The 23,726-nt window shown below is 39.7% G+C and overlaps 1 protein-coding gene across 1 annotated transcript in view; it reads right to left on the bottom strand.

Annotated features, from left to right (window-relative positions):
* The window catches only part of ANLN (anillin actin binding protein), a 47,265-nt gene extending 30,998 nt beyond the window's left edge, over window positions 1-16,267 (bottom strand). Inside the window, exons 1-5 of the mRNA XM_041727510.1 lie at window positions 16,038-16,267; window positions 8,805-8,958; window positions 5,679-5,993; window positions 2,283-2,668; window positions 852-1,080 (exon numbers count right to left, since the gene is read on the bottom strand). Of these exons, the coding sequence (XP_041583444.1) occupies window positions 852-1,080; window positions 2,283-2,668; window positions 5,679-5,993; window positions 8,805-8,958; window positions 16,038-16,055 (1,102 nt within the window). The 5' untranslated portion in view covers window positions 16,056-16,267. The remainder of the gene's footprint in view (window positions 1-851; window positions 1,081-2,282; window positions 2,669-5,678; window positions 5,994-8,804; window positions 8,959-16,037) is intronic.
* Between the last annotated feature and the right edge of the window lie 7,459 nt (window positions 16,268-23,726).

The following is a 23,726-nucleotide window of genomic DNA, read 5'->3' as shown; positions in this document are numbered from 1 at the left end:
GGGATTCTGCTATTGTTTCCCATTCTCATTTCGGCTCATCTGGAAACTGACTGCTGGTTTCCCAGCCCCTAACTAATGGATTCCTCCTCTCATCTCTCTACTTCTTTTTATGAGAAACTACAGTATCCAGAGAGATTGTATTTTTAAGAAGTTAAAATTTTGAATTAAAAGTATTTCCAAAAGCAATTCAATTGAAAACAGAATATAGTTCAGAGTAAACTATATTTCCATATATTTGAATCATATTTTTTAGTCCTGTGTTTCTCAACTGATAGCATGTAGGGGTATGCCAGAAGGTGTAAATCCCTACAAAATAAATACAGATTTCCAGGAACACCAATTTACTACAGGAAATAATTTTGAACTTTTACATCTACATACACAGAATATACACACATACAAATATAATTGGGAGTAGAGTCATTTGTATACACATTCACTTTCCTCTGTTATTAGGGGTGCCTTCATATCAAAGTTTGAAAAGCACTGCTCTGCACACTTGGTTGCAAGAATGTTTCTCCATTATACCCGTAATACATGATTTCCAGTATACATTTTGTCTCCAACAAAAAAGTATAGAAAAAGGTATCTACCATAGTCATTCTAGAAAAAAATGCATGTTTAAACTATTAAAATGTAACAAGTTATATACTTTGAACAGTAAATGGGCAAGTCCCCATTAATGAATATTCATTCAATGAATTAAAGCTGAATTTGAAGAAGTCTCATATACATTCAGGCACTTGCCATAGCAAACCTGTACTGTGCAATTCACAACTAGATATTTAAAATGCTGAGAATAGACACCCTGAAAAATCAGCACTAACTCAATTTTTTTAAAGATACATAACCTGATGTCGCAGATTTGTCTTTAGATTGAGAGTGCTGACAAATTTCTCTATTTAATTCTTCTTTGGGCCGAGTTGTCTGGGACACAGTTGACTTCTCAATTGGTTTTGATACTACATCTGTTTTCAGGGAACTAAGAGGAGTTTTCTGAAGTAGTTCAGGATTTTGTCCCTCACAATTTTTAGCATCAGTAATGGATATAGAAGATTTCACTGGGGAAGAAGCCGCTTTCTGAAATACAATAACACTTAGGGTAAATAACAATATTGACAGTATCTAAAGGTAGTCTTATGACAAAATGAGTCTGTGCTCACTTTGGCAGCACATATACTAAAATTATAACAAAATGAGTAATTCTATTTGCTTAGTAGCCTTTACATAAACTTATGAAAAAAAATTATCTTTAATAGATCAAACCAATCTGAAAGGCTTGACAAGACGTCAAACTAGAAAATGCTATTACTCAAATTATAATATGCAGTTTAGCCTGTATAATACACTGACAAGTAATTTCATAAGGAATAGGATCACTCCCTATTTTAAATAACAGTTTCTTTCAGATTATCTCACTAGCACCTTTACAAATTTTAACTTATAAGACTACAATGCATATTTTTTGCATTTTAATTAAGTTAATATTAATTTAACAAAAATATATCATGTACTTGATGGCTAACTATAACATATTAAAGTGCTATGTGCCAAGCACTCTGCTAAAGGTTTTATGCACATTATCTCATTTAGTCCTCCCAATAACCCTTTCTTTTCCATTTTACAGATGGGAAAGTAAGGTTTTACAAGATTAAGTAACCTGTCCAAAGCCACACTTCTAATTATGTGGCAGGGCTAGGATTGAATGCAGGTCTATCTAATTCTAAAACCTGGCTCTGCATTTAGAACTATGCTCAGAAACATACTGCTTTTCCTTTTTTGCGTTTTTTTTTTTTTTTTTAAGATTGGTTTTAAAAGCTGATCACGTAATTCACGTGCAAGGTAAAACTTTCAAACACTTCAAAAGGATAAATGGTAAAATTACCATACCCACCCTTAAAAATCTTGTTCCGCAATTTGCCTTCTGAAATCAATGTTATCTACTGGTTTATGATATCTTTTCAGAGAAATTCCATATCTTATATTTATACACATACATAAAGCATTCTACAGAGAAAGTAATGTTCAGTGCTTTCCGTGATGACTAAGAGGCTCCATCATTCCATTATTATACACCTTGGAATTGTATGAAATTAGTGTAATTTACTTGTCAGCTACTAAGTTATCTTGGGATAGGCTACCAAATTTATGATTTCTACTTTCTAGGACACCAATTTCTAAAAATACACACATATATATATTCCAAAATACTATACATACATACATACACTTATTATTCATAAGGAAAAAAGATTTCCAAAGACCAATATTGCATTGCTTACCACAGAGCTGGAAATTGCAGCATTATTCAGAGATACACCCACAGCACTCGAGGATGGAGCTTTATTCAAAGAGGCCTCGCCATCCCTTTGGGAACAGCATGTAGCTTCCTGCTTAACACTGCTGCTATTGATCCTAGCAGATGCTGCACTTGCAGAGGAAAATTTGGATAAACAAGTGGTACCAGGCTGTTCTTGTGCACTGTTTTGCTTTGCAGATGAGTAACTGACATCATCTTCCCAGGAGCAAATAGTTGCAGCAAGGTTAGCCAGACGGCCCCTTCTACCAACTGGAGTTGCCGAGGCATCTGAGAGGGGTGGTTTGGGAGAGGAAGCTGTGCTTTCCTCTGATGGCATTGGTGAGATGAGTGAGCTTTCGGGTATATCATCTGGAAATGTTTTCAGAAAAAGAGTTAAAACCCATGTTGAAGAGTTATGCATACTTTTAATACCAAGATCACTCCATTCAAGAATTTTGAAAAGAAGTTAGTAGGTTAGAGGGGTGCCTGGGTAGCTCAGTCAGTTAAGTGTCTGCCTTCAGCTCAGGTCATGATCCAAGGGTCCTGGGATTGAGCCCCATGCGAGGCTCCCTGCTCAGCAAGGAGTTTGCTTCTCCCTCTCTGTTTCTCCCCCTGTTCCTGCTCTCTCTCACTCTCTCTCAAATAAATAAAATCTTAAAAAAAAAAAAAAAAAGTTAGTAGATTTAACTAATAAAAAGCTCTTGAATACATGAAACTACCAAGCTGCTCAAGTTTGACAATCTCTTCAAATCAGATGATACTTAATCCAAATTGAAAAAAAAAAAACCCACAAACTTCTTATACCTATTTTTTTCCAATTTCTAACGGATCACGAGTGCTCTAAGGTACCATATACTTAGTTTATAATTTTAGAATTAATTCATGATGTTATGACACTGCACAATTTAAGATTACATACTCCACAGGCACTTTGTTTTAAAATGGATGAGACTAGTGCTGTACAATAAAACTTCCTGCAATGAAGGACACGTTCCATACCCATGCTATTCCGTACAATAACCAGTAGCCACATGTGGCTCATGAGCACTTGAAATGTGCCTAGGGCAACGAAGAAACAATTTTATTTCAATTAATTAATTTAAATCTTAAAAGCTACATATGGCAAGTGTCCACAGTATTAGATAGCACAGGGCTAAACTAAGATGTTTTCCCACAGTTACTTCACTTGGAGATCGATCTCGAATACTAATACTTGTGAAGGCGTGTATGCATAAAACACATATAGGGAGGAAATTAAAATTCACGGCACTTTCTGCTCCAAAAATTCAGTCAATGGAAGAGGTATCCTTCGTACTGTCCAAGCCTTACATTTCTGCCTGAATTCTCAATTCTACCCCCCAAAACCTCTTTTTTTCCCTCAGCACATAAATATACTCAAGTCTGCCTCATCTTAGAACTAAAAACACCCTCTCATCAATATATGCGCCTTTAGAACTACTATCTCTCTTGCCCTGCACATTCTTTCACCATTCAACTCCCTTCAACCTGCCTCTGCCTATACCGCTGCCCTCAAGTTGCTTCTGCTGCTGTCACTAGATGCCAGTACACACTCTGCAGGCCTGTGTTTCCACTGGTGACATCATTCTCTATGGTTCTGCCCTTGGGCCATGTCCTCCGTGGTGTCCTACCTACCACCTCCATTCGGCTATCCCCCAGGCACCCCAAATGACATATGTGATGTTGAAATTTCCCCAAACGTGTTCCTCCTCATCATGGCCTCTTCCTCCTTCTCCCTTCTCCTCCTCCACCACCCACCATCCAGGTATCCAGCCCAGAGATTCTTTTTCCTGAATCTCGCAGATCCACCCTCCCTTCTTCACTTCCACAGGGCTTCATCATTCTGCCCTAGCGTCAAACAACTGAGGTTGAAATGTTAGCTGCTGATTCTCATCAGGTGTCGTAGCCTCTCAGAACCCAGTTTCCTCTTCTAGAACATAAAGGTAGTATGTGTATCATAAGATTTCTATAAGGATTAAATGCTATACTCTACTATATTAGAACAAAAAATATTTAGAATGCCTAAGCACTTCGCAGTCAATACCTGCTTTGAAATTACTATTGCTACCCGAAAGGATAATCTTAAATGCTCTGCTGTCCAATACTTATCAAAATTTCAGGCAAAATGACTGACATTTATGAAAGACTGACTAAAATGTACAGTCCATCCATTTCTTCAGATCACTTGGTCTCAATTCTGGCTATGCATCAAAGTAACGCCTGATGCATTAAAAAAAAATTAAAGAGATTAAAAAAAATAAAAGATAAAAGTCCATCCCAGGGCTCCACCACACTCCTGAGATTCCAATCCAATGGTCCAAATTTTTCTGTTATACAGGAGCCAGGCTGAAAGCCAAAGCTTGAGGAATACTTCCTTGGGTAAGGCCCAGTTGCCACTGAGCTGTCCACCTGTACTCTGCTGGCTCTCTTTGGAACTGTGTTCACTGAACTGAGCTCAGAGCCAGGCCACCTGCCTACCTTGAGAAACCTTACACACTATCTTCTACAAAGTCATCTTTGAGGACCCAGGGAAGAACGTTCCCTTGAGTCTTAGTTCCAACTACGGTTTTGCTTTAATCTTATAAATAGTAGTCATTTAAGATGGTTTCACCTCCTTGCCTTGGCTGCTAGCAAGTTCGTAACTCTGGCAAGTGAGATGGATCTTCGAGCCTGGATTTTACCTTTCCCTTCTTTGATTTTCCTTCTCTTCACCCTGGAATTTCCATATTTTTCTTGTTTTGTTACATAGTTGATTTTGTAAGTCATCTCAAGACTTTTTGGGTAACAAGATAGGAGACAAAATTTATCACAGAACACATAACCCTATGCAGCATGACTGCTGCTTTGCTCTTAGATTCTCCCTCTGAGTATGAGCCCACAGGAGGCAAGGATCAGGTCACTTCATTGGTTCCCAGCACCTTGGCATAACATGCATTGTAGGTGCTCAACAAATGTTTACATTTTCTCTCCCCTCTATTAAACAGCATCGCATCCCTTAGCCACTCAAATTCATTTAGTTAATCCATGAAATAGGATCTCTAGCATATAGAGCTGAAGATCAGCATTGCTAATAAAGCTGAGGGTATCGTTTGTTCTCTATTGATTTTTTATTGCAAATATAGTTCCGTTATGAGACCGAGCTTTTGTGAACTAATCTAAGAACCTCAACAGCATCTACTTCAAGGAGAATACAACCAACCAATATATACACTATTGATACACGAACTATCTGTAAGTGATGGATACTAGGGAGATAGATAAAACAGAAGCACTGATCTTTCGTGTGTTAATGGATCCCTCAAATTTTCAACCTACCAAGTTGAAACGGATTTTAATGGCATGCCATCCCTATCATTCATACCTGTCAGATCATTATTATCCCAGTGGCGCCGCTGCTCTGCCAGTTTCTGCATTCGTGTTTTAACTGAGGAGACTGTGGTTGCTTCCAATCTTGAGTTGAGCCCTCTCCTCACTCCTGGCACAGGGGCTGGGGCGGCCTCGGCATCACTGACGGGAGCGGGTGCTGGCGGCTGTGCCTGAGGAGGTGCAGGACTTGGAGGACAGGGTTTAGCAGAAACTGACTCAACCGGTTTTTCATTTTCCAAGTTAGAAACTTCTACTTCGGTGTTGTCAGAACAGCGTTTTTTTGATGGTGATGGTTTTGTACAAGATTTCTCTAGATTAAGAAGAAAAAAAAATTCAAAATTTTTTGAAAAATTTCCCCCAAAAATTCAAAATTCTCTAATTCTTCATGACCTGAAAAACTTGCACTAGGTACTTAACAAATTATTGAAACATGTTTGTCTATTCTCCTTAAATGATTTTCTTTTTTTTTTTTTTTTTCCTTAAATGATTTTCCTTACAATAAGAAACATGTAAAATTCTACGTTCAGTTACTTAGAAATCTGAGACACTTCTTTTTAAGCAAACATATAATTTATGGCTTAAAACACCTAAATAGGGGACACTTGGGTGGCTCAGTGGCTGAGCATCTGCCTTTGGCTCAGGTCATCATCCTGCGGTCCTGGGATCAAGTCCTGCATCAGGCTCCCCGCATGGAGAGGCAGGGAGCATGCTTCTGCCTCTGCCTATGTCCGTGCCTCTCTCTGTGTCTTGCATGAATAAATAAATATTATCATAAATAAATAATAAAACACCCGAATAAAAAGATATTCAAATAATATTATTAAGATATAGACCTAGTATTTTATACTCTTCAGACACTAGGAAATAAAAAGTACATACATAAGTATGTACATAATAAAAAGTACATATAATAAACAAATGTTTTGAGTGATTTTAAAAATCACACAAATCACCTCCTTTTTAGATTAAGGAAAACCAAGCCCAAAGCAATTACATTCATGCTTAGAACAACATGGCTAAAGCAGAAACGAACTATGGTAGAAGCTCATTGGTAGAAACAAGCTTTGTTTTTAAAACAATCTTTCAGGGCACCTACGTGGCTCAGTCGCATAAGCATCTGACTCTTGATTTCATCTCAGATCATGATCTCAGGGTCATGAAATGGAGCCCAGCATTAGGCTCCATGCTGGGCATGAAACATGCTTAAGATATACTCTATCTCCCTCTGCCCCTCCCTCCCTGCTTTCTCTCTCTCTAAAAAATAGAAATTTAAGGGACTCTTGGGTGGCTCAGTGGTTAAAGCCTCTGCCATCGGCTCAGGGTGTGATCCTGGAGTCCTGGGATCGAGTCCCACGTTGGGCTTCCTGCATGGAGCCTGCTTCTCCCTTTGCCTGTGTCTCTGCCTCTCTCTCTCTCTCTCTCTCTCATAAATAAATAAAACCCTTAAAAATATATAAATAAATAAAAATTTAAAAGCAACTGAATTATCTGGTTAATACCAAGCAAAGCCATTGGCACAAGTGTTTTCATATTTTCATAACATTTCACACTTTAAACTGCCATTGACACCTACAAAATAAATTAAAAAGTCTTAAAATAAAAAGGAGCTACCCAAACATAAGGCATATTATTTCTACCCAAGACTGGATTTTAATATATCTCCTGGGAAATTAACATTTTAGGATATAAGAATGTAAATTGTGTATGAGGCCAGTTTCCCTGGCTGTCTAACTCAGTGTTCTTGTTCTGGAAGTACCCAAAGTACTCTTAAGCAGGAGTCGTGATTGTCCTCAGAGGCATCAATCTAATCAAATTTACATCATGAAACTTTCTCATCTTCTGTAACTCACTTCTGGATCTATTTTCTATTAACTCATCCAATCATTTTTGAAAGCATTTCTATTTTAGCATGCATTGCCAGCTGGAAATACAGAGTTCTTCAAGTTTATAGTTCTTATATAAGTCCTTATAAATATTTCCATTGAAGCATCAAAACATAGTTCCAACCACTAGTTTTAAAGTACATAGTACTCAACATTTGAGTGTATAAATCTGTGTCACAATGAAAAACAGAAAAAGATCCTGGACTGGAGCTAGACCTGTTTTCCTGACCAAATATCATATATATATATATATATATATATATATATATATATATATATATGTATTATATACACCACATATGCAATATATATACCATGTATGTCTGATACATATACTACATAATGTGTGAAATACATGCCACGTATATATATGTGATATATACTATATTCCCTCCTTTCAAAATATATAAATATATGAAAATAAACTCCCATTCTATAATTAGCTTACAAAATAATTATGCCTGCTTCTTGGGGAGTCTGCTTCTCATTCTTCCTCTGCTCCTCTCCATGCTCTCTCTCTGTCTCTCAAATAAGTAAATCTTTAAAAAAATAAATAAATCTATGCTAAGGAAAATTATTATCTGCAGATTATTCCACACTCTAGGAGAAGACTAGGTGGCTAACTTACTGATACAGGCTGGGGATGCCAAGATTTAGGTAAAAATAAATTAAGTTTCCAGGTGAGTTTAGGTTGGTTTTGTTTGTGTATATTTATTTGTTTTTGTTTAATTCACCAGTTCTTAGATTAACAGCCTATACCTTTAGCCTAGCACTAGAGAGCTGGTTCAACAGATAGAGGATGAAAAGGCTCATTAAATTTCCAGTATCTACAAGCAAGTCTGCCTTTCATTACCCTGTTCATGCCAGAGACCACCTGAACTTCGTGGTCAGCTGTTCTGGCACTGGTGGAAGATAAACTTCCACACCACCAAGGTGTAAGTGTTCCCCGCTCCTTTACTTTTCTTACCTTGGGTGTTTTAAGGACAACTTTGGGTTGAGGAAAATAAAGTTCATCCAATTAGTTTGAAGTATTTGTTGGATACGCTGCTCTGGCCTGGTAGTTCTAGGCCTAATACAATAGGCCTGTATTAGAAGAGAAGGCTGATCTTTCCTCCAGAGGTTATTACTACATATGTCTCCCAAAGACCTAGGTTTTTCTACATGCATGATAAAGTGTTTGGAGTTTATCTCCTGTGAAGGATGCAAATTTTACTTTTCCCCCCAACAAAGTCTTTTACCTTCACTGCCAGGTAGAGGTTGTTGGTTACTTGCTTCGGAAAGCGGCTCTCTGGCTCTCTTGGCATGAGTCATAGACCTTGCTGCTGCCGTGGGCCTCTCGGCCATCTTTCTCTGAAGGTTCTCTCGCCTGGCACGGGTTCGTTCAAGCAGCTTCTACATATGTAGAGCAGTGTTAAAAGACAAGCTTAGTCAAAAGTTCACAAAACTTGAGGTACCTTCCAAAATCACCAACTGCCATATAGGGTAACAGTTAAATATATTTCAAAGGTGAAATCCTAAGTAATTATGTCAAAATTCACCAAATAAGCATCCCAAAGTCAAATTACAGAGGTAGTATGAATAAAATATGTAAAATTGTTTGTATGAGATTTTTTTTAAATTTATTTATTCATGAGAGGCACAAAGATAGGGAAGCAGAGGCAAAAGGAGAAGCAGGCTCCCTGAGGAGCCGGGAGCCAGATGCAGAACTCGATCCCAGGATTCTTGGATCACGACCTGAGCCAAAGGCAAGTACTTAACCGACTGAGCCACCCAGGTGCCCCAGTTGTCTGAGATGTAAAATGGCCAGAAGTTGCTTCTCCTTTCATCAAAAGGTAGAATCTATTTCCACACTCTTGCATTGGGCTGGCCTTATAATTCACCTTAACCAAGAGACAGTGACGGAAATGATACTTCATGACTTCCAACTCTGGGCCTCAGAGGTCTTACAGTTTCTCTTCTCACTCTCTTGGAACACTACCACGAGGTGAAGAAGCCCAGGTCAAGCCTGCTAGAGACACCGCCCCCAGCTGAGAGCTAGCATCAACCACCAGACCTGTGAGGAAGGCCATTTTAGACCATTCAGTCCCAGATAATTTGCCAGATCACTGCAGACTCCTGCATGACCCCAGGGGACACCACTGGAAGCACAGGCTAGCTGAGCCCAACACAAATTGCCGAGCCACTGAATCATGAGAAATAACATGGTGGTTGTTTTCAGCACTTTGGTGAGGAGAATTAGAGTCTGCCAAAGATGTTCATTTCCTTAATCCCATGAGCCTGTGAATGTTACAAAAGGCAAAAGGGACTTTGCTGATGTGATTAAGAACCTTGAGATGGAAAGATTATCCTGGATTATCTGGGTGGGCCCAATGTAATCACCATTGTCCTTAGGAGAGAAAAGAGTCAGGAGGGTCAGATATGCAACCAAAGAAGCAGGGCTTGGAGTGATGTGATTGGTGGCTCTGAAGATGGAGGAAGGGACCACATGCCAAAAAATGCAGGTGGCCTCTAGAAGCTAGAAAAGGTGAGGAAACAGTCTTCAGAAGGAACACAATCCTGCCAACACCTTGATCTTACCCCAATAAAATCCATCAGCCTTATGACCTTCAGAAGATAATAAATACATGGGATTTTTAAACCACTAAGAGTGTGGTAATTTGTTACAGCAACAAAACTAATACAGCCACTAAGATTTGGTATAATGGTAAACAGCAAGAGATAACGGACATATTTAGTCCTTTGAAAACGGGACCTTTCCTAAGATGACAAAACAAACAAAAACCACCACCAATAATAAAATCCCGTGTTTTTATTTAACTATCAATATATAATAAAATAATTTTAAGTTGGTATCTTAACCATTCCATAAATTCATGATTACTCTGTTCTTACCCTGAATCTACTAATGCTTCTGTTCAAATCAGTATGGTAAAACAAACACAAGACCCTGTAAAACATTTCTTTTTCTTTCAAAAGAACACAACTAAAGGAGGCATGCAAAATTATTGGCTGGAATTTATGGGCAGTCCAGGTGGCTCAGCGGTTTAGCGCCGCCTTCAGCTCAGATCCTGATCCTGGAGACCTGGGATTGAGTCCCAGGTCAGGCTCCCTGCACGGAGCTTGCTTCTCCCTCTACCTTTATCTCTGCCTCTCTCTGTGTGTGTCTCTAATGAATAAATAAATAAAATCTTTAAAAAAAAATTTTTCCCCCGCTGGAGTTTATACACTGCCCTGAACCCAGATATAGAGCTAGTATAGACTAAAGGAATACATACCCATTTGATCTTTTTAATTTCCTCAATTAGAAGAGAATAAGTATTCTTTAAAATTCCTCTGAGTATGCAAAAGAAACATGAGCTAAGTTTGGAAGAAGGTACAATTTTCCACTTTTCTTAGGAATGATTTCTCATTGAAATAAGTGACGCTAAATTGAAATGCTATGTGGCTGAAAGTCAATTTATGAACCAAATGCCTTCCAAAACACAAGACCTTCACCCTTTAAAAATCTTCAACAAACTCAAAAGTGATATTGTTACATAAATTCATATATGTAAGAGAATTTCCCCCATGATAAAATGTATCACTCCTCAGATACAAAACTAGTCTAATTTTATTCATTCGTGGACATGCCCACATTCCATTCTGGTCAGTTAGAATACTTGTGAGTCAGTATATCTTCAGTTACTATGAGTAAGAGGTCAGTCACAAAAGAATGTGGCTTTGCCATTCAAACATACACAAGAGCTCTACTGTCTCCATTAGATTCAAAGATTTCAAAATTTAAAAAAAAAATAAAATAGATAAGCAAAAGTTCCCTAATCTATAAAATAAACACTGAAGATTACTTTAAAGGAAATTACATATCTAAGGAACGTAAACTCAACAGTTCAATAAACCTAAGTCTCCACAATAAGGCATCAAGAATTCAAGGGTTCTTTATTTACAAGGTACATTCTTTCAAATATCACACCTCCTTCTTCAAATAATAGAGGCGTTAAAAAAAATGCAATAACTAATGAAACCAGAAATAAGACATTCCACATGGATGAATCTGAAATAACTGAAGCTTATAGTCCTTAGCCACTTCTGCCACATGAGAACCTGAAATCATTTCTGACAGAAACCTTTCTAAGAGGTATTCCTGATTTCCCTACCTTCTTAAACAGAACAGACTCAATATAAATTAACTTCTTATTTCCAAAACGCTCTAGCAGCAATCTTTCCCAGGTCAATGCAGAGATTTTCATTGAACTCTCAAAAATAAGAGAAACTCTATTCAAAACAGTAACCACATGTTCATTTACTCATTGCACAGAAGATGCTTTACAGAATATTTTAATTGTGGCTTTTCTACTTTAAGGATACTACATGGAAAGCTCCGACTGGGCACACCTATCTCTGGGGTCCCCTGTGGCAGTCTTGGACCGGAGTGATCATTCTCCAGGAGATCCTCAAACTAAGAGGCTGACACTAATGTTATGAGCAGTCAGTTTATGGTTTTAAATTAACCTAACAGCAAGCACAACAGCACTACCGTTTACACAAAGTACTTTCCATGTCTGCACACAAAAACTCAGTTCATTTTCAAAATTTTACTTGGCAGGTTCTGTTTTTTTCTGTTTCACAGATGAAGAATCTCAAGCACAGGTTAAAAAATAAGCCATAGGTCACATAGCTAAGAAGTGGCAAGATAGAATTCAAAAACCAGGCCCCAGAGTTTGGGCTCTTAATCACTTTGCTATAAACTATTAGAAAGGGGCACCTGGATGGCTCAGTCAGTTAAATGGCTCAGTTCAGGGTCATGAGTTCAAGCCCTGCATTGGGCTCCACATTGGGTGTAGAGCTTTAAATAAGCTGTCTTTTGACTAAATTCAATTGCTCTTTTTAAGAACTTATTATCAGGAGAACTAACTTCATACCAACATAACTTTTTAAATGTTATCAGCTGGTCATAATAATAAACATCTGCCTTAACTGCTTATTTGTCTTCATGGACATCAAGATGGATTATTTCTGGTTGGTCCAGGAAGAATACAGAAAGACATTGCCCTGTGGACCTTGTCTAGATCCTGATTCAAACAAATTGCAAAACCATGAAGCACTCAAGGAAATCTGAACATTGACAGAATATTTGATATTAAGAAACTGCTGCTAAATTTTTAGGTGTGATAATGGCACTATGATTATTTTTTAAAGTGCTTGGTGTTTAACGATCAATACTGAAGTATTTATGTATGAAATTATATGATCTCTACAATTTGCTTCAAAGGATTCAGTGGGAGGGATTAGAGGGGAATACAGTGAAACAATATGACCATGTGTTGCTGGGTGAGAAGCCCAAGAGTTATTATACTTCAATAATTTAATATTTTCTACAATAAAGTTAAGAACATTGCTAAAATGTTCTTGCAGCTATGTTATATGTAATTGTTGGTTTGTCAAATAATTTGCATGGGGCAGTGTGGGTGGCTCAGTGGTTTAGCGCCGCCGTCAGCCCAGAATGTGATCCTGGAGGCCTGGGATCAAGTCCCACGTCAGGTTCCCTGCATGGAGCCTGCTTCTCCCTCTGCCTGTGTCTGCCTCTGTCTTTCTCTCTGTGTCTCTCATGAATAAATAAATAAAATCTTAAAAAAAAAAAAAAAGACAAAAAAATAATGTGCATGGAATGGCTTTTTTATTATTTCAGCAGAATGTTATTGGATGCCTTGAGGTTAAGGAAACATCTCTCTGAAAAGGACAGAACAGGCCTGCCTTTATGAAGCTCATGTTCTGACAGGAATTATGTTCAACAGGTAAGTGCAAGTGAGATGAGCATTGTGAGAGGTGATCTGCCCTCCGAAGAAGGAAAATCAAAGTGCGAGCTGGAGGTTAAATCAGTCTGCCAAGCGGAAGGAGCAGGGAGAGAAGAGTGTGCCACACAGCACCAGCGACAGCAGCGGGGAGAAGCTATGCCCAACAGCCCTGTTGGAGGAAGAGAGAGTTTCGGATGGCTGCAGCTTCATCAGCCAGAGCTACCAAGAGAATTAGCCCTAATGCACTGACATTACTGTAATGAATTAACATCTCTCCTCTGCTTGTAGGATGTCATGGTTATGAATCACCTTTGGGAAAATTAACAAAATAGTCTCTCAAATCATTTTCTGTGGTTCTGATAAGGAACTCTGGTTGAGAAAATCATTTTAACTGATCCTCAGTCCTTTTAGGACAAAGAACTGTTGCAGTTCACATTCCTGTGCAAAAATGCGATGAATGCTATAATTAAACACCTAGTCACTGGAACCAATTCAGATAGTGCGCTCATTACCAATTAAGGAAGAGATGTCAAAGTTGTTTACTCCAACTGTAACTGCTCTTTCATAATATAAACCATACAGGTTTCTGAGCACACTCTAAAATGGAAGATTTCTTTCCAATAAAAGTTTCTTTCAACTGAGATTTAGCAGTAGCTTTGGAATGACATTTTGAAGTAAAATGAAATACAACTTTCAGCCAACTTTCAAAATGCTTTGTTCCTATCAGTGACTTAGGAGAATAAAAGGAATATTCAGGACACATAGGGCAAATGTTTTAAGGAATCCTATTCTAGCCTAGTAACATAAAATGAAATATCCTCCTTAACTCCAAAGCACGTGAAAAATAATACATGGCACATGAACAGCCCTATTCTTTAAAACTAATACAAAAATGTGTCCTGGGTATTCTCTTAGAATCCTTAAGGAAGGTTAACAAATCAATGTTTTCCCCTACATGACTGAGAATTTGAAACCAAAACAAATACTGTTATGTTTAAATACAAGTAAACTGTAACTGTTGAAACTTTTAGCATCTTAGGCTTAAGGAATTGTACTTCCCAAGGCATTTAAGTTTTTGAATCTAGCAGAGACATTTTTATTTTTATTTTTATTTTTACAATTTTATTTATTTATTCGTGAGAGACACACACAGAGAGAGGGGGGCGGGGGCAGAGACACAGGCAGAGGGAGAAGCAGGCTCCATGCAGGGAGCCCAATGAGGGACTCAATCCCGGGTCTCCAGGATCACACCCTGGGCCGAAGGCAGGTGCTTAACCACTGAGCCACCTGGGCTGCCTACGTAGAGACATTTTTAGGCCCACTTTGCAACAACTCAAGAAATTAGGTCTGAACCTCCCATAACCACCTAAAGAGGAACTGTCCTGCAAGAAAAGGGGGTGGACAACTGGCAACACGAAACCAAGCTGAGCATATCCATGTATGTTCTCAACAAGACTGGCCAAGGAGGGAGAGAAATAACGGACACAATGATGTAACGAATCCATGTTCAATTTCCAAAGGACAAAAGACGAGTAGAGAGAGTATTGCTTGTAATGTGATGCTCCATACACACGAAGAGGTTTACTATTTCCTTACTCTGCTTTAAAAAAAAAAAAAATTATTGGCTACTAATTTTGCTGGTGCCTGTTGGACTAGCGCTGCTTCCTCCCCGCTCCTGGGTCAATCCCGTGTCAATCCCGGGGGCTGGGACGGCTTCTTCCTCATGTAGCAGAGCGACCAAATCTGAAGATACTATTGACATTATCGGAACGGGTGCAATGGTTTCAGGTACTGGCTGATGTTAACGTTTGGCTGTCATTTTCTTTTTCTTTTTTAAAGATTTTATTTATTTATTCATGATAGAGAGAGAGAGACACAGGCAGAGGGAGAAGCAGGCTCCATGCAGGGAGCCCGACGCGGGACTCAATCCCGAGTCTTAAGGGTCACGCCCTGGGCCCCCCGGGGATCCCTGGCTGTCATTTTTTTTTTCTTTTTACAGATTTTATTTATTCATGATAGGCAGAGAGAGGGGCGGGGGCAGAGACACAGGCAGAGGGAGAAGCAGGCTCCACGCAGGGCAGCCCCGCGCGGGACTCGATCCCGGGTCTCGGGTCACGCCCCGGGCCGAAGGCGGCGCTCAAACCGCTGAGCCCCCGGGGCCCCCGGGCCGTCCCGCTCGCCCGCCGCGTTCCACGGCCCACGAACCCCCGCAAGGCCCGCTCCGCGGCGAAGGCTGCACCTGCACCTGCACCTGCACCCGCACCCGCACCTGCGCGGAGTCCCTCCAGCCCCCGGCTGCGCCCTGCGCCCTGCCCGCCTCGGGAGGGACCCGGCTCCTCCGCAGGACAGCGGGCCTCACCCTCTGGATCGGGGCCGGCGGGGGGCTCCGCGCTGCCGTCTCGGGGGCCGCGCCCCGAGCTCCCCTCCCTGAGCTTCAGCCGCAGCGCAGCGAGCCGGCAGCCGCCGACCCCGCGCCGCCGCAGGGCGGGGGGCAGGGCAGGGCAGGGCAGGGGAGGGGCGCCGGGCCGACCCCCGCACCCCCGCTGCGCACGCGCGCGCACGCGCCCTCCGCCCGGTGCGCCCGGGGGTCGACGGGCGGCGGGAAGGGTCGGGTCGGGGTCGGGGTCAGGGCGGCGGCCGCGGGCGGCGATGGCAGGCTGCGCCCGCAGGCTCTCTCACCTCGGTAAACGGGTCCATCGCCCCGGACTCCGCGGCTCGACTGCGCGACGACGGTGGCCCAAGTTCGGAAGAGGGAAAGACGTGAGTCTCGCTTCCCGGCGCCGCCTGGGGAGAACCCGCCGCTCCCGAACCCCTCAGCCGCCGGGTCGCACTCGGCCTCCTGCGGCCGTTCGAATTTGAATTTCAGCGCCGGTGCAGCGCGCCTGCGCGCCGGGCGGGGGCGGGACGCTCTGCCCGCCCCGCCCCTCCCCCCCCCCCCGCTCCGGGTCACGTGGCCCGGTCCCGGCCGCCGCCCCTGGGTCACACCCCGAGCTCGGGAGGCCGCGGGCCGGCGGGAGGTGCGGCGCTGCCCGGGCGCAGCCGCCTCCGGGCGCGAGGCCTCGCCCCGGCGCTCGCACCGCCCTGCTGCTTAGGCTCGCAGCCCGCGGTGCTTGCACCTTTCCCGCCTGACGTCATCGCTTCCCAGGGGGCTCACGGGGCCTGGCGGTGTCTGCATCGTGCTTCCCACCCTCCCCGACGGGGACTGCCGCCCTCATGGGGACCTTGGGGCGAGTGACCCACCTAGGGCGCTGGAGACCTTTCCCATCTAGGAAAAGAAGACTTAACACTAACGAGCTGTGGGTGACACGTTCGGACCCCACCCAAACTGCCCTGCCTCCTTATTTTGATCCCATCCAAACGTGTTAGGCCTGGAAGGATTAAGAACCCACGCATCCACCTTGGCTCTTAACAGCCAACAGCGCGGAGACCCTGAGACAAGGAGCCCTTTGTCCAAGAGGATGAAACACCCCATTCTCAGCTCAGGGTCCCCCTTTCCACCAGGTCAAGCTGTGTCTCAACGACCGTTCTTTACGGATGGCTCAGAGTTGCAACAGACGTTATGCAATTACTGTATCCGATTCATTTCTCCTTTAGCAAGTCCGTGTTAGGGCATGTAGAGACTGCAGTTGTGGACGTGTTGGGCTGAAAGGCAGCACCCTGTAGACCAAGGAGTGACCGCCCAACTAACGGCTGAACAAACCAAAACGGTTCCTCCCAAGTAAGACGTTTGGGTATGTTTAATGACGTTTCCATCTTATCAGTCAGTAGACTTTACCAAACGTATTTCACTAATAATATGTCTAATGTGAATTTTGATGCTGTAGGTTGTAAAAAAAGGAAAGAGAGAAAGAAAGAAAAAGAAAGAATTGAACTCTGAGTGGAGTAGGAAGAAACTGGGATCTTGGCTCTACCAGGACGCTGTGACCTCAGGCAAATCATTTAAAAATCCAGCGTTTTTAAAACCTTTGAGGGGAGTCACGGACCTTTTGAAAATACGATTAAAGCGGACCCTCTACCTAGAAAAATGCCCATTTAATCATAAAGTATTTGACACAGAATTCCATGAAGTTCATGGTCACCAAGTTAGCAGTTTATGGTTTAGCCTGTCTGGATTTTAGTTTACTCATCTGTCAAATGGGAATAACCAACTGCCCACTTCTCCGCAGAGTCTTTAGGAGGATCAGATGAAAAACCGAAACAGATCCCAAAGTATTCTGTAATAGCGACTATAGCTTCTACCCCGCCCCCGCCCCCCCCACCAAGGGTTTGGTATTATCAAATTATTGATATTTAACTCAAAATACACTGACTTAGGAACCAAAGAAGAAAAGGTGTTTGAATTTTTCACTGCTAGACAGGGGAAAGGATGTGTGTGTGTGCATATTGGAAGGGAGGGGGAGAGTGTGTTTTAAACAACGTTGGAAAAGTCTTTAGAGATTTATGTAGTCTGTGTGCCTTCCCTCTTCGTCTTCTGCGAGCTTTACGCTCCTCATAACCAGATTCTAGTCAAGACTAAAAGAGGTACATAAAACACAGTGCAGTATAACTCGTCCAAATATTTAGTTTATCTTTTGTCATAATCCCCTTATAGCTTTGGTCTTTACACTGATAATAATAATGGTGAAGATGATAGCAACCACCAAAACAGTAGCTACTTTTTAAATAGCCCCAGCTGCCAGAAACTGCTAGATACTCAAGTCTACTCTTCAAGTACAGCGATTGTCACCTGACAAGTCTTTTTTCTATTCTACCCCGTTCTTATTTCATTTTTCAGTTTGTAAGCTGAAATTACTCTTCTCCTTTTAAAACTTGTGTTATAAAATATTTCCAGTTCACAAAAAAGTAATGAATAAACAAAACCATGTACCCACCATCTAGTTTAAAGAGATATATAATCTTATACTTGAAGTCTCTTGTGTATCCGTTCTTAATCCCATTCACCTTCCGCTCCTCAGGGGTAAAAGTAATCTGATTTTAATGTTTATCATGCTCATGAAATTCATGTATTTTTATTACATCTACATATATATCCATAACAATATATTGTGGTCTGAATAACTTTTTTTTGCTGTATGTGCCTTTCTGCAGTTATTAATCTTTCTACTAAGTATTCTTTTTATGAGATTCATCCTCACCAATAGCCACTTTTCATTCAGTTTCATGGCCGTATTATATTGTATGAATATACTTGCAATTATGTATCCATTATCCTATTAATGGATGTTTAGCTCATTAACAATATTTCATGCCAAAGATTCCATGATGCTATATTTTTATGTCTCCTTATATACACATGCAAAATTTTTATCTACAGTAATATACCTAGGAATTATTTTGATAAATATATTTCAATATTATTGCCAGATATTAAAAATAAATTTACTCTTCAAAATGATTGTCACAATTTTTACTTCAGTCAGCAGTATATGAGCAGCATGTCTGCTACTGCAGTGCCTCCCTAACACATAGTTACTTTTTAGATTTTGCCATTCTAGTCTGTGTGCACTTGTTACTCCTGAATTTGAACATTATTCCATGTGTTTATTGGCCTTTCAGGTTTCCTTTTCTGTGAATTTCAACTCTATATCTTTTGCCTATTTTTCCACGCAGTTAGTTTTTTCTTATTGATTCACAGGCATTTTGTTTAGCATTTTCTGGAAAAATAACTCTTTTTAGCTTATAAATATCTTTCCTTAGTTTATGGTTTATCTTTTCACTTTAGGATGTCTTGGATGTGCAGAAATGTTTAATACTAATGTAATTAGATATATGTATATTTTCTTTCAGGGGATGTGCTTTTATCTGTCAAGAAATCCTTCCCTACTCTGAGGTTATAAAAATGTTCTCCCCTATTTTCTTCTAAAAATTATTGTTTTCATCATTTTGTCCTTAAATTATCTGGATTGATTTTTTTTATTTGGACAACCAAATGTCTTAGCAACGCTTATTTGTCCATTCTTTCCCCGCTGACCTATATATATCAAGTTTTTGTGTACATGTAGGTGTATTTTAGAGCTCTTTATTCTGTTCTCCTGGTTCATTTCTCTATTCTTCCCATATCAAACCATCTTAATTATAAGAGTTGATATCTGGTAGGCAAGTTAATAATTAACTTGGCTTGGCTAATTGACTTAGCTAATTTGGCTTCTTGCTTTTACAATTTATGGCCAAATTGTCAAATTCCACACAAAGGGGAAAAAATCCTCTTGATATTTTTATTGGAACTATATCAAATTTATCACATAATTTAGAGAGAGTTGGCATCTTTGTGATATTGAGCCTTTCCATTTGTGAACATGGTAGATCTTGATTAACTTAAGTCTACTTTAATATTTTCCAAAAATATTTATAATGTGCTTCTGTACAGATCTTTAAATTTATTCTTTTGTATTTTTGTTGTTGTTACTACTTTTACATATGATATCTTTTAAATTATTTTTAAATAATTACTGGTATTTAGGGACATAATTGATTATTGTGAAGCTACTCAACTATCTTTTAGTTTTAGTAATTTATAGAGAAGGATCTTTTTAAAATGTAAATTATGCAGTGTCAATTCCTTATTCAGAGTTAGTTCGTGCCTTCCATTGCAATTAGAATAATATCCAAATTATTTATCATACTACAAAGCCGTAAATGATCTGGACTGTTTTCTTCTCGTAATACATGCCAAATATCACAGTACTCTCCCTTTTTTTCACTAGGCTCCAGCTTCATAGGTTTTTTTCCAGGACAAACAAAAAGACAGATTCCTTTCTTCTTCAAGAATTTTCCACCTCCTACAATACTCCTCTTTAGATCTACCCACGTCTGGCTCCTCATTAATTGAGTGCTTGCTGGAATGTACTACCTCTCAAAGAAGACTTCCCTGATTGGGCGGCCACACTCTTTCTTTTGGCCCTTTCCCAGTCACTTTCCATCCTGTTACCGTGATTTATTTTTTTCACTGCAATTCCACTTATGTGGAATGATTTTTGTTATGTATTTATGTTTATTTCCTGTCTGTCCTACTAGAGTATAAGCTATGGGATGGCAGAAGCATGTCTTACTTATAGCTGTAACCCAGCACCTTCTGGGAATGTGAGTTCGGTAGATGTTTTCTGAGTGAATGAGTTTAAGATAACTATTATTCCTATTTTAGATATAGGAAAACTGAGATACAAACAGGCTGAGTGATTGGACCATCACCTAATAATTTGAACAAGATCTCGGTGACTTCAAATTCTAGACTGTTCATACTCTTGACATTTCAGTTCATTTATTTTTTTTGGATCAGCAAAGACACAATAATGATGTAAATGTGCCCTTGAGCTATAGCTAAAGGCCTGAAAATAGCAACCATGCTTTTCTCATGGAATTGTTTTCTCAAAAAATTAAAAAAAAAATTTTTTTTAATTATTGAAAAGAAGTGTGTGCTGTAATCACATGATTATTGCTATAGACTATGCAGCTTGGTTTAAATGATGTTAATATTCTAAAAGTCATCAGAAGTGTCTTTCCTGTTTTTAAAATGAAAATCACAGCCTCTCAAGTTATTTAGGTAAAGACCACAGCTTATTACATTAATTTAAGAATAGAATCAAGGCGATGTAGATTCAAGGTGACACTAGTAAATGAGATTTGTGCCTTCTAAGATCCTTCCTTTTCAACAAAGGAACCTAATTATCATATCTTTCACAGATAAAATTGTGAAAAGCATTTGAAAAATTTGAAAGCATTTACTCAATAAAGACACTCCCAATGCTATTTGTATATTTACAGTTAATTTTTCAAAATACATTCACACTCATTCTCTTTTTATTCACAGAATGATACAATGATGTAAATATTCTTATTTTTACAGGGAGAGAAAAAGCCAAGGTCTAACAACAAGGCAGTTGCAAGAAGGATTAAAGTCAAGTTCTCTACTTCAGGTTATCTGGCTGAAGGGCCACTTCTTTTACACATTTACCATAATGAAATAAGAACTATCAAAGAATGTTATATACATGTTACTGAAAAGGGATGTCTTATTTATTATGATCTCTGCTATTAATGGTCCTTAGCATCACTTTTTAATGGTTCTTAGCATCAGATTTTTTTTTCCTTTTCTAAGTTAATCAATGAAACTGTTTCATATTCCAAAGTGAGGGAAAACAAATTGTCCTTTCTGACCATATTATACTGTTCTTAAAACCCAATGTAACTATAGTCATACCATTCTCAAAATTCATATAGCTTTAATCTCCTTTTTACTTTCTCAAGTGGTAAGTAAGGGTGTTAAGAGAATTCAAAGAACTACAGCAAACCCTTTCACAAAGAGGAACAATTCCTTTATGTACTTATCACACTATAATTTATATATTGATAACTTTACCTTTTCTTACTAGATTTTTTTTCTTACTAGATTTTTTAAAGCTATATTCACAGAGCCTATTTTTAAATTTTTTAAATGATCCATATTAAAGAAAAGCAGTTCTTAAATATTACAAAGTAGCAGAAGCCGATATTTCTCTTTTTTAAAGATTTTATTTATTTTTTCATGAGAGACACAGAGAGAGGCAGAGACACAGGCAGAGGGAGAAGCAGGCTCTATGCAGGGAGCCCGATGCGGGACTCGATCCCAGGACTCCAGGATCACACCCTGGACTGAAGCGAGGCGCTCAACCACTGGGCCACCCTGGCGACCCAAGAAGCCAATATTTCTTAAATATAAAGTCTCTCTAATGGATATCAAAAATAAAATCTTAAATTTGATGCCAGAAGAAGATTCATTGTCTTCCATTCATATGTCATGAACTTCATCTTCCAAACACATCAAAAATTTCTCTTCACGTGGGTACTTTTAGACCATGGTTCTTCTACTCTCTCATTAATGCTTCCAAATTTTGGCATTCTTGACATCCACTTTCACTCCTCACTTCCTTGCTTCTCACAATCAGACACCATCCTGGTCTTCCTTGGCACCATTCATGCCTGACATGTAATAGGCCACTGAGAAATGTTTGCTGGTGAACTCTCAGAGACTGCAGTCTCTGACCTCACCATTCCTCAAACCTTCCAAACTGATTGACCCCCTCCTCTCTTCTGCTTAGCCATCACAGGTATGGCCATACTTGGCTGCTAGTCAACACTTGTAAGTGCTCTATCTCTAAGATTTCAAACCCAGAAACTGGACTCCTGATTGTAATCTCAAATCTTTACCTCTTCTCCACTGCTGCTCGCTCTTGCTAAACCCACAAGCCCCCCTACCCCTAAACTTCAGTCCATTCTCCTTTCCTAACTTTTGGTCAAATGAAAAATGTTATAACCTGTGCTCTGAATTAGCCCTGAACTCCCACCTTGCTTTTTTCTATGAAGTCATGTGCTAAGTAGTTCAGTCTATTGTGAAAAGGATGCTAAGAGAAAAGGGAGTTTAAAAAAAAGAGCTGGTAAGGATCACCTGATTCAGCCCTTTAAAATAGTACATGAGGAAAAAGATGATGACTAGTCTTTTTCAGAACCTGTGATTGACCCTTTCAGGGTCTCTCCCCCAAACACTGCCCAGGCTCCTTTATGTCTTACCTATTCCCTACCCAGCCAGGCCCCAAGAGAAACTATTTCAGTACCATTTTCCTTGGGCCCTTGTCCTTGCTGCATTTATCTTGCCAATTTCTAATCTTCTGTTTTTTCTGCTTTTCTTGGCTTGCTGAGCATTGAGCCACTTCCATTTCAAATTTATCCTAACTAGATGTTTCATGTTGCTTTGGAATCCTTTCTTTCTTACCCATTTGAATTCCTTTCAAATTATCAGTTTCCCATCCTACTCTCTTACTCTCTGCAAATGAGTTTACTGCTCACTTTGCTTAATGTTTAAAGCCAAGGAAAGTGCTCAAAGAATAGAAAACTCTCAATCATTTGCTATTTCCTGAATATACCATGCTCTGCTACATCCATGACTTTCTCACTTTGATCTTGCTACTGAAATGCCCTCACAGCACCTTTGGATATCTATATTAGGCCAGCTGAATATCATGTCTTACAAGGTTCCCCACCTAGTTCATTTTCTACTTTAGTTCTCAATTTGCATCACTTTATTTTGATATAATTTCAGACTTAAAAGTTGCAACAGTTTTATTCATATACACATAGAAAAAAGAATATCAGGATGCCTTTCAATCAGATTCTTAATATATTAACATTTTACTACATTTACTTTGTTCTCATTCCCTCTCTCTCTCTGTACATTTGTTCTCCTTCCCTCTCTCTCTCTCTGTACATGTACACACACACATGTATTTATACATATACATAATCTAAAGTATTTGGGGATAAAAGTATCATGTCTGCCAGCTAATCTTAAACAGGTCAGAAAAAATACATGTATACACATATATACATAACTATATA

The sequence above is a fragment of the Vulpes lagopus genome, chromosome 13, assembly GCF_018345385.1.
Source record: "Vulpes lagopus strain Blue_001 chromosome 13, ASM1834538v1, whole genome shotgun sequence".
Taxonomy (NCBI): Eukaryota; Metazoa; Chordata; class Mammalia; order Carnivora; family Canidae; genus Vulpes; species Vulpes lagopus.
This window is presented reverse-complemented; position numbering and strand designations above follow the sequence as displayed.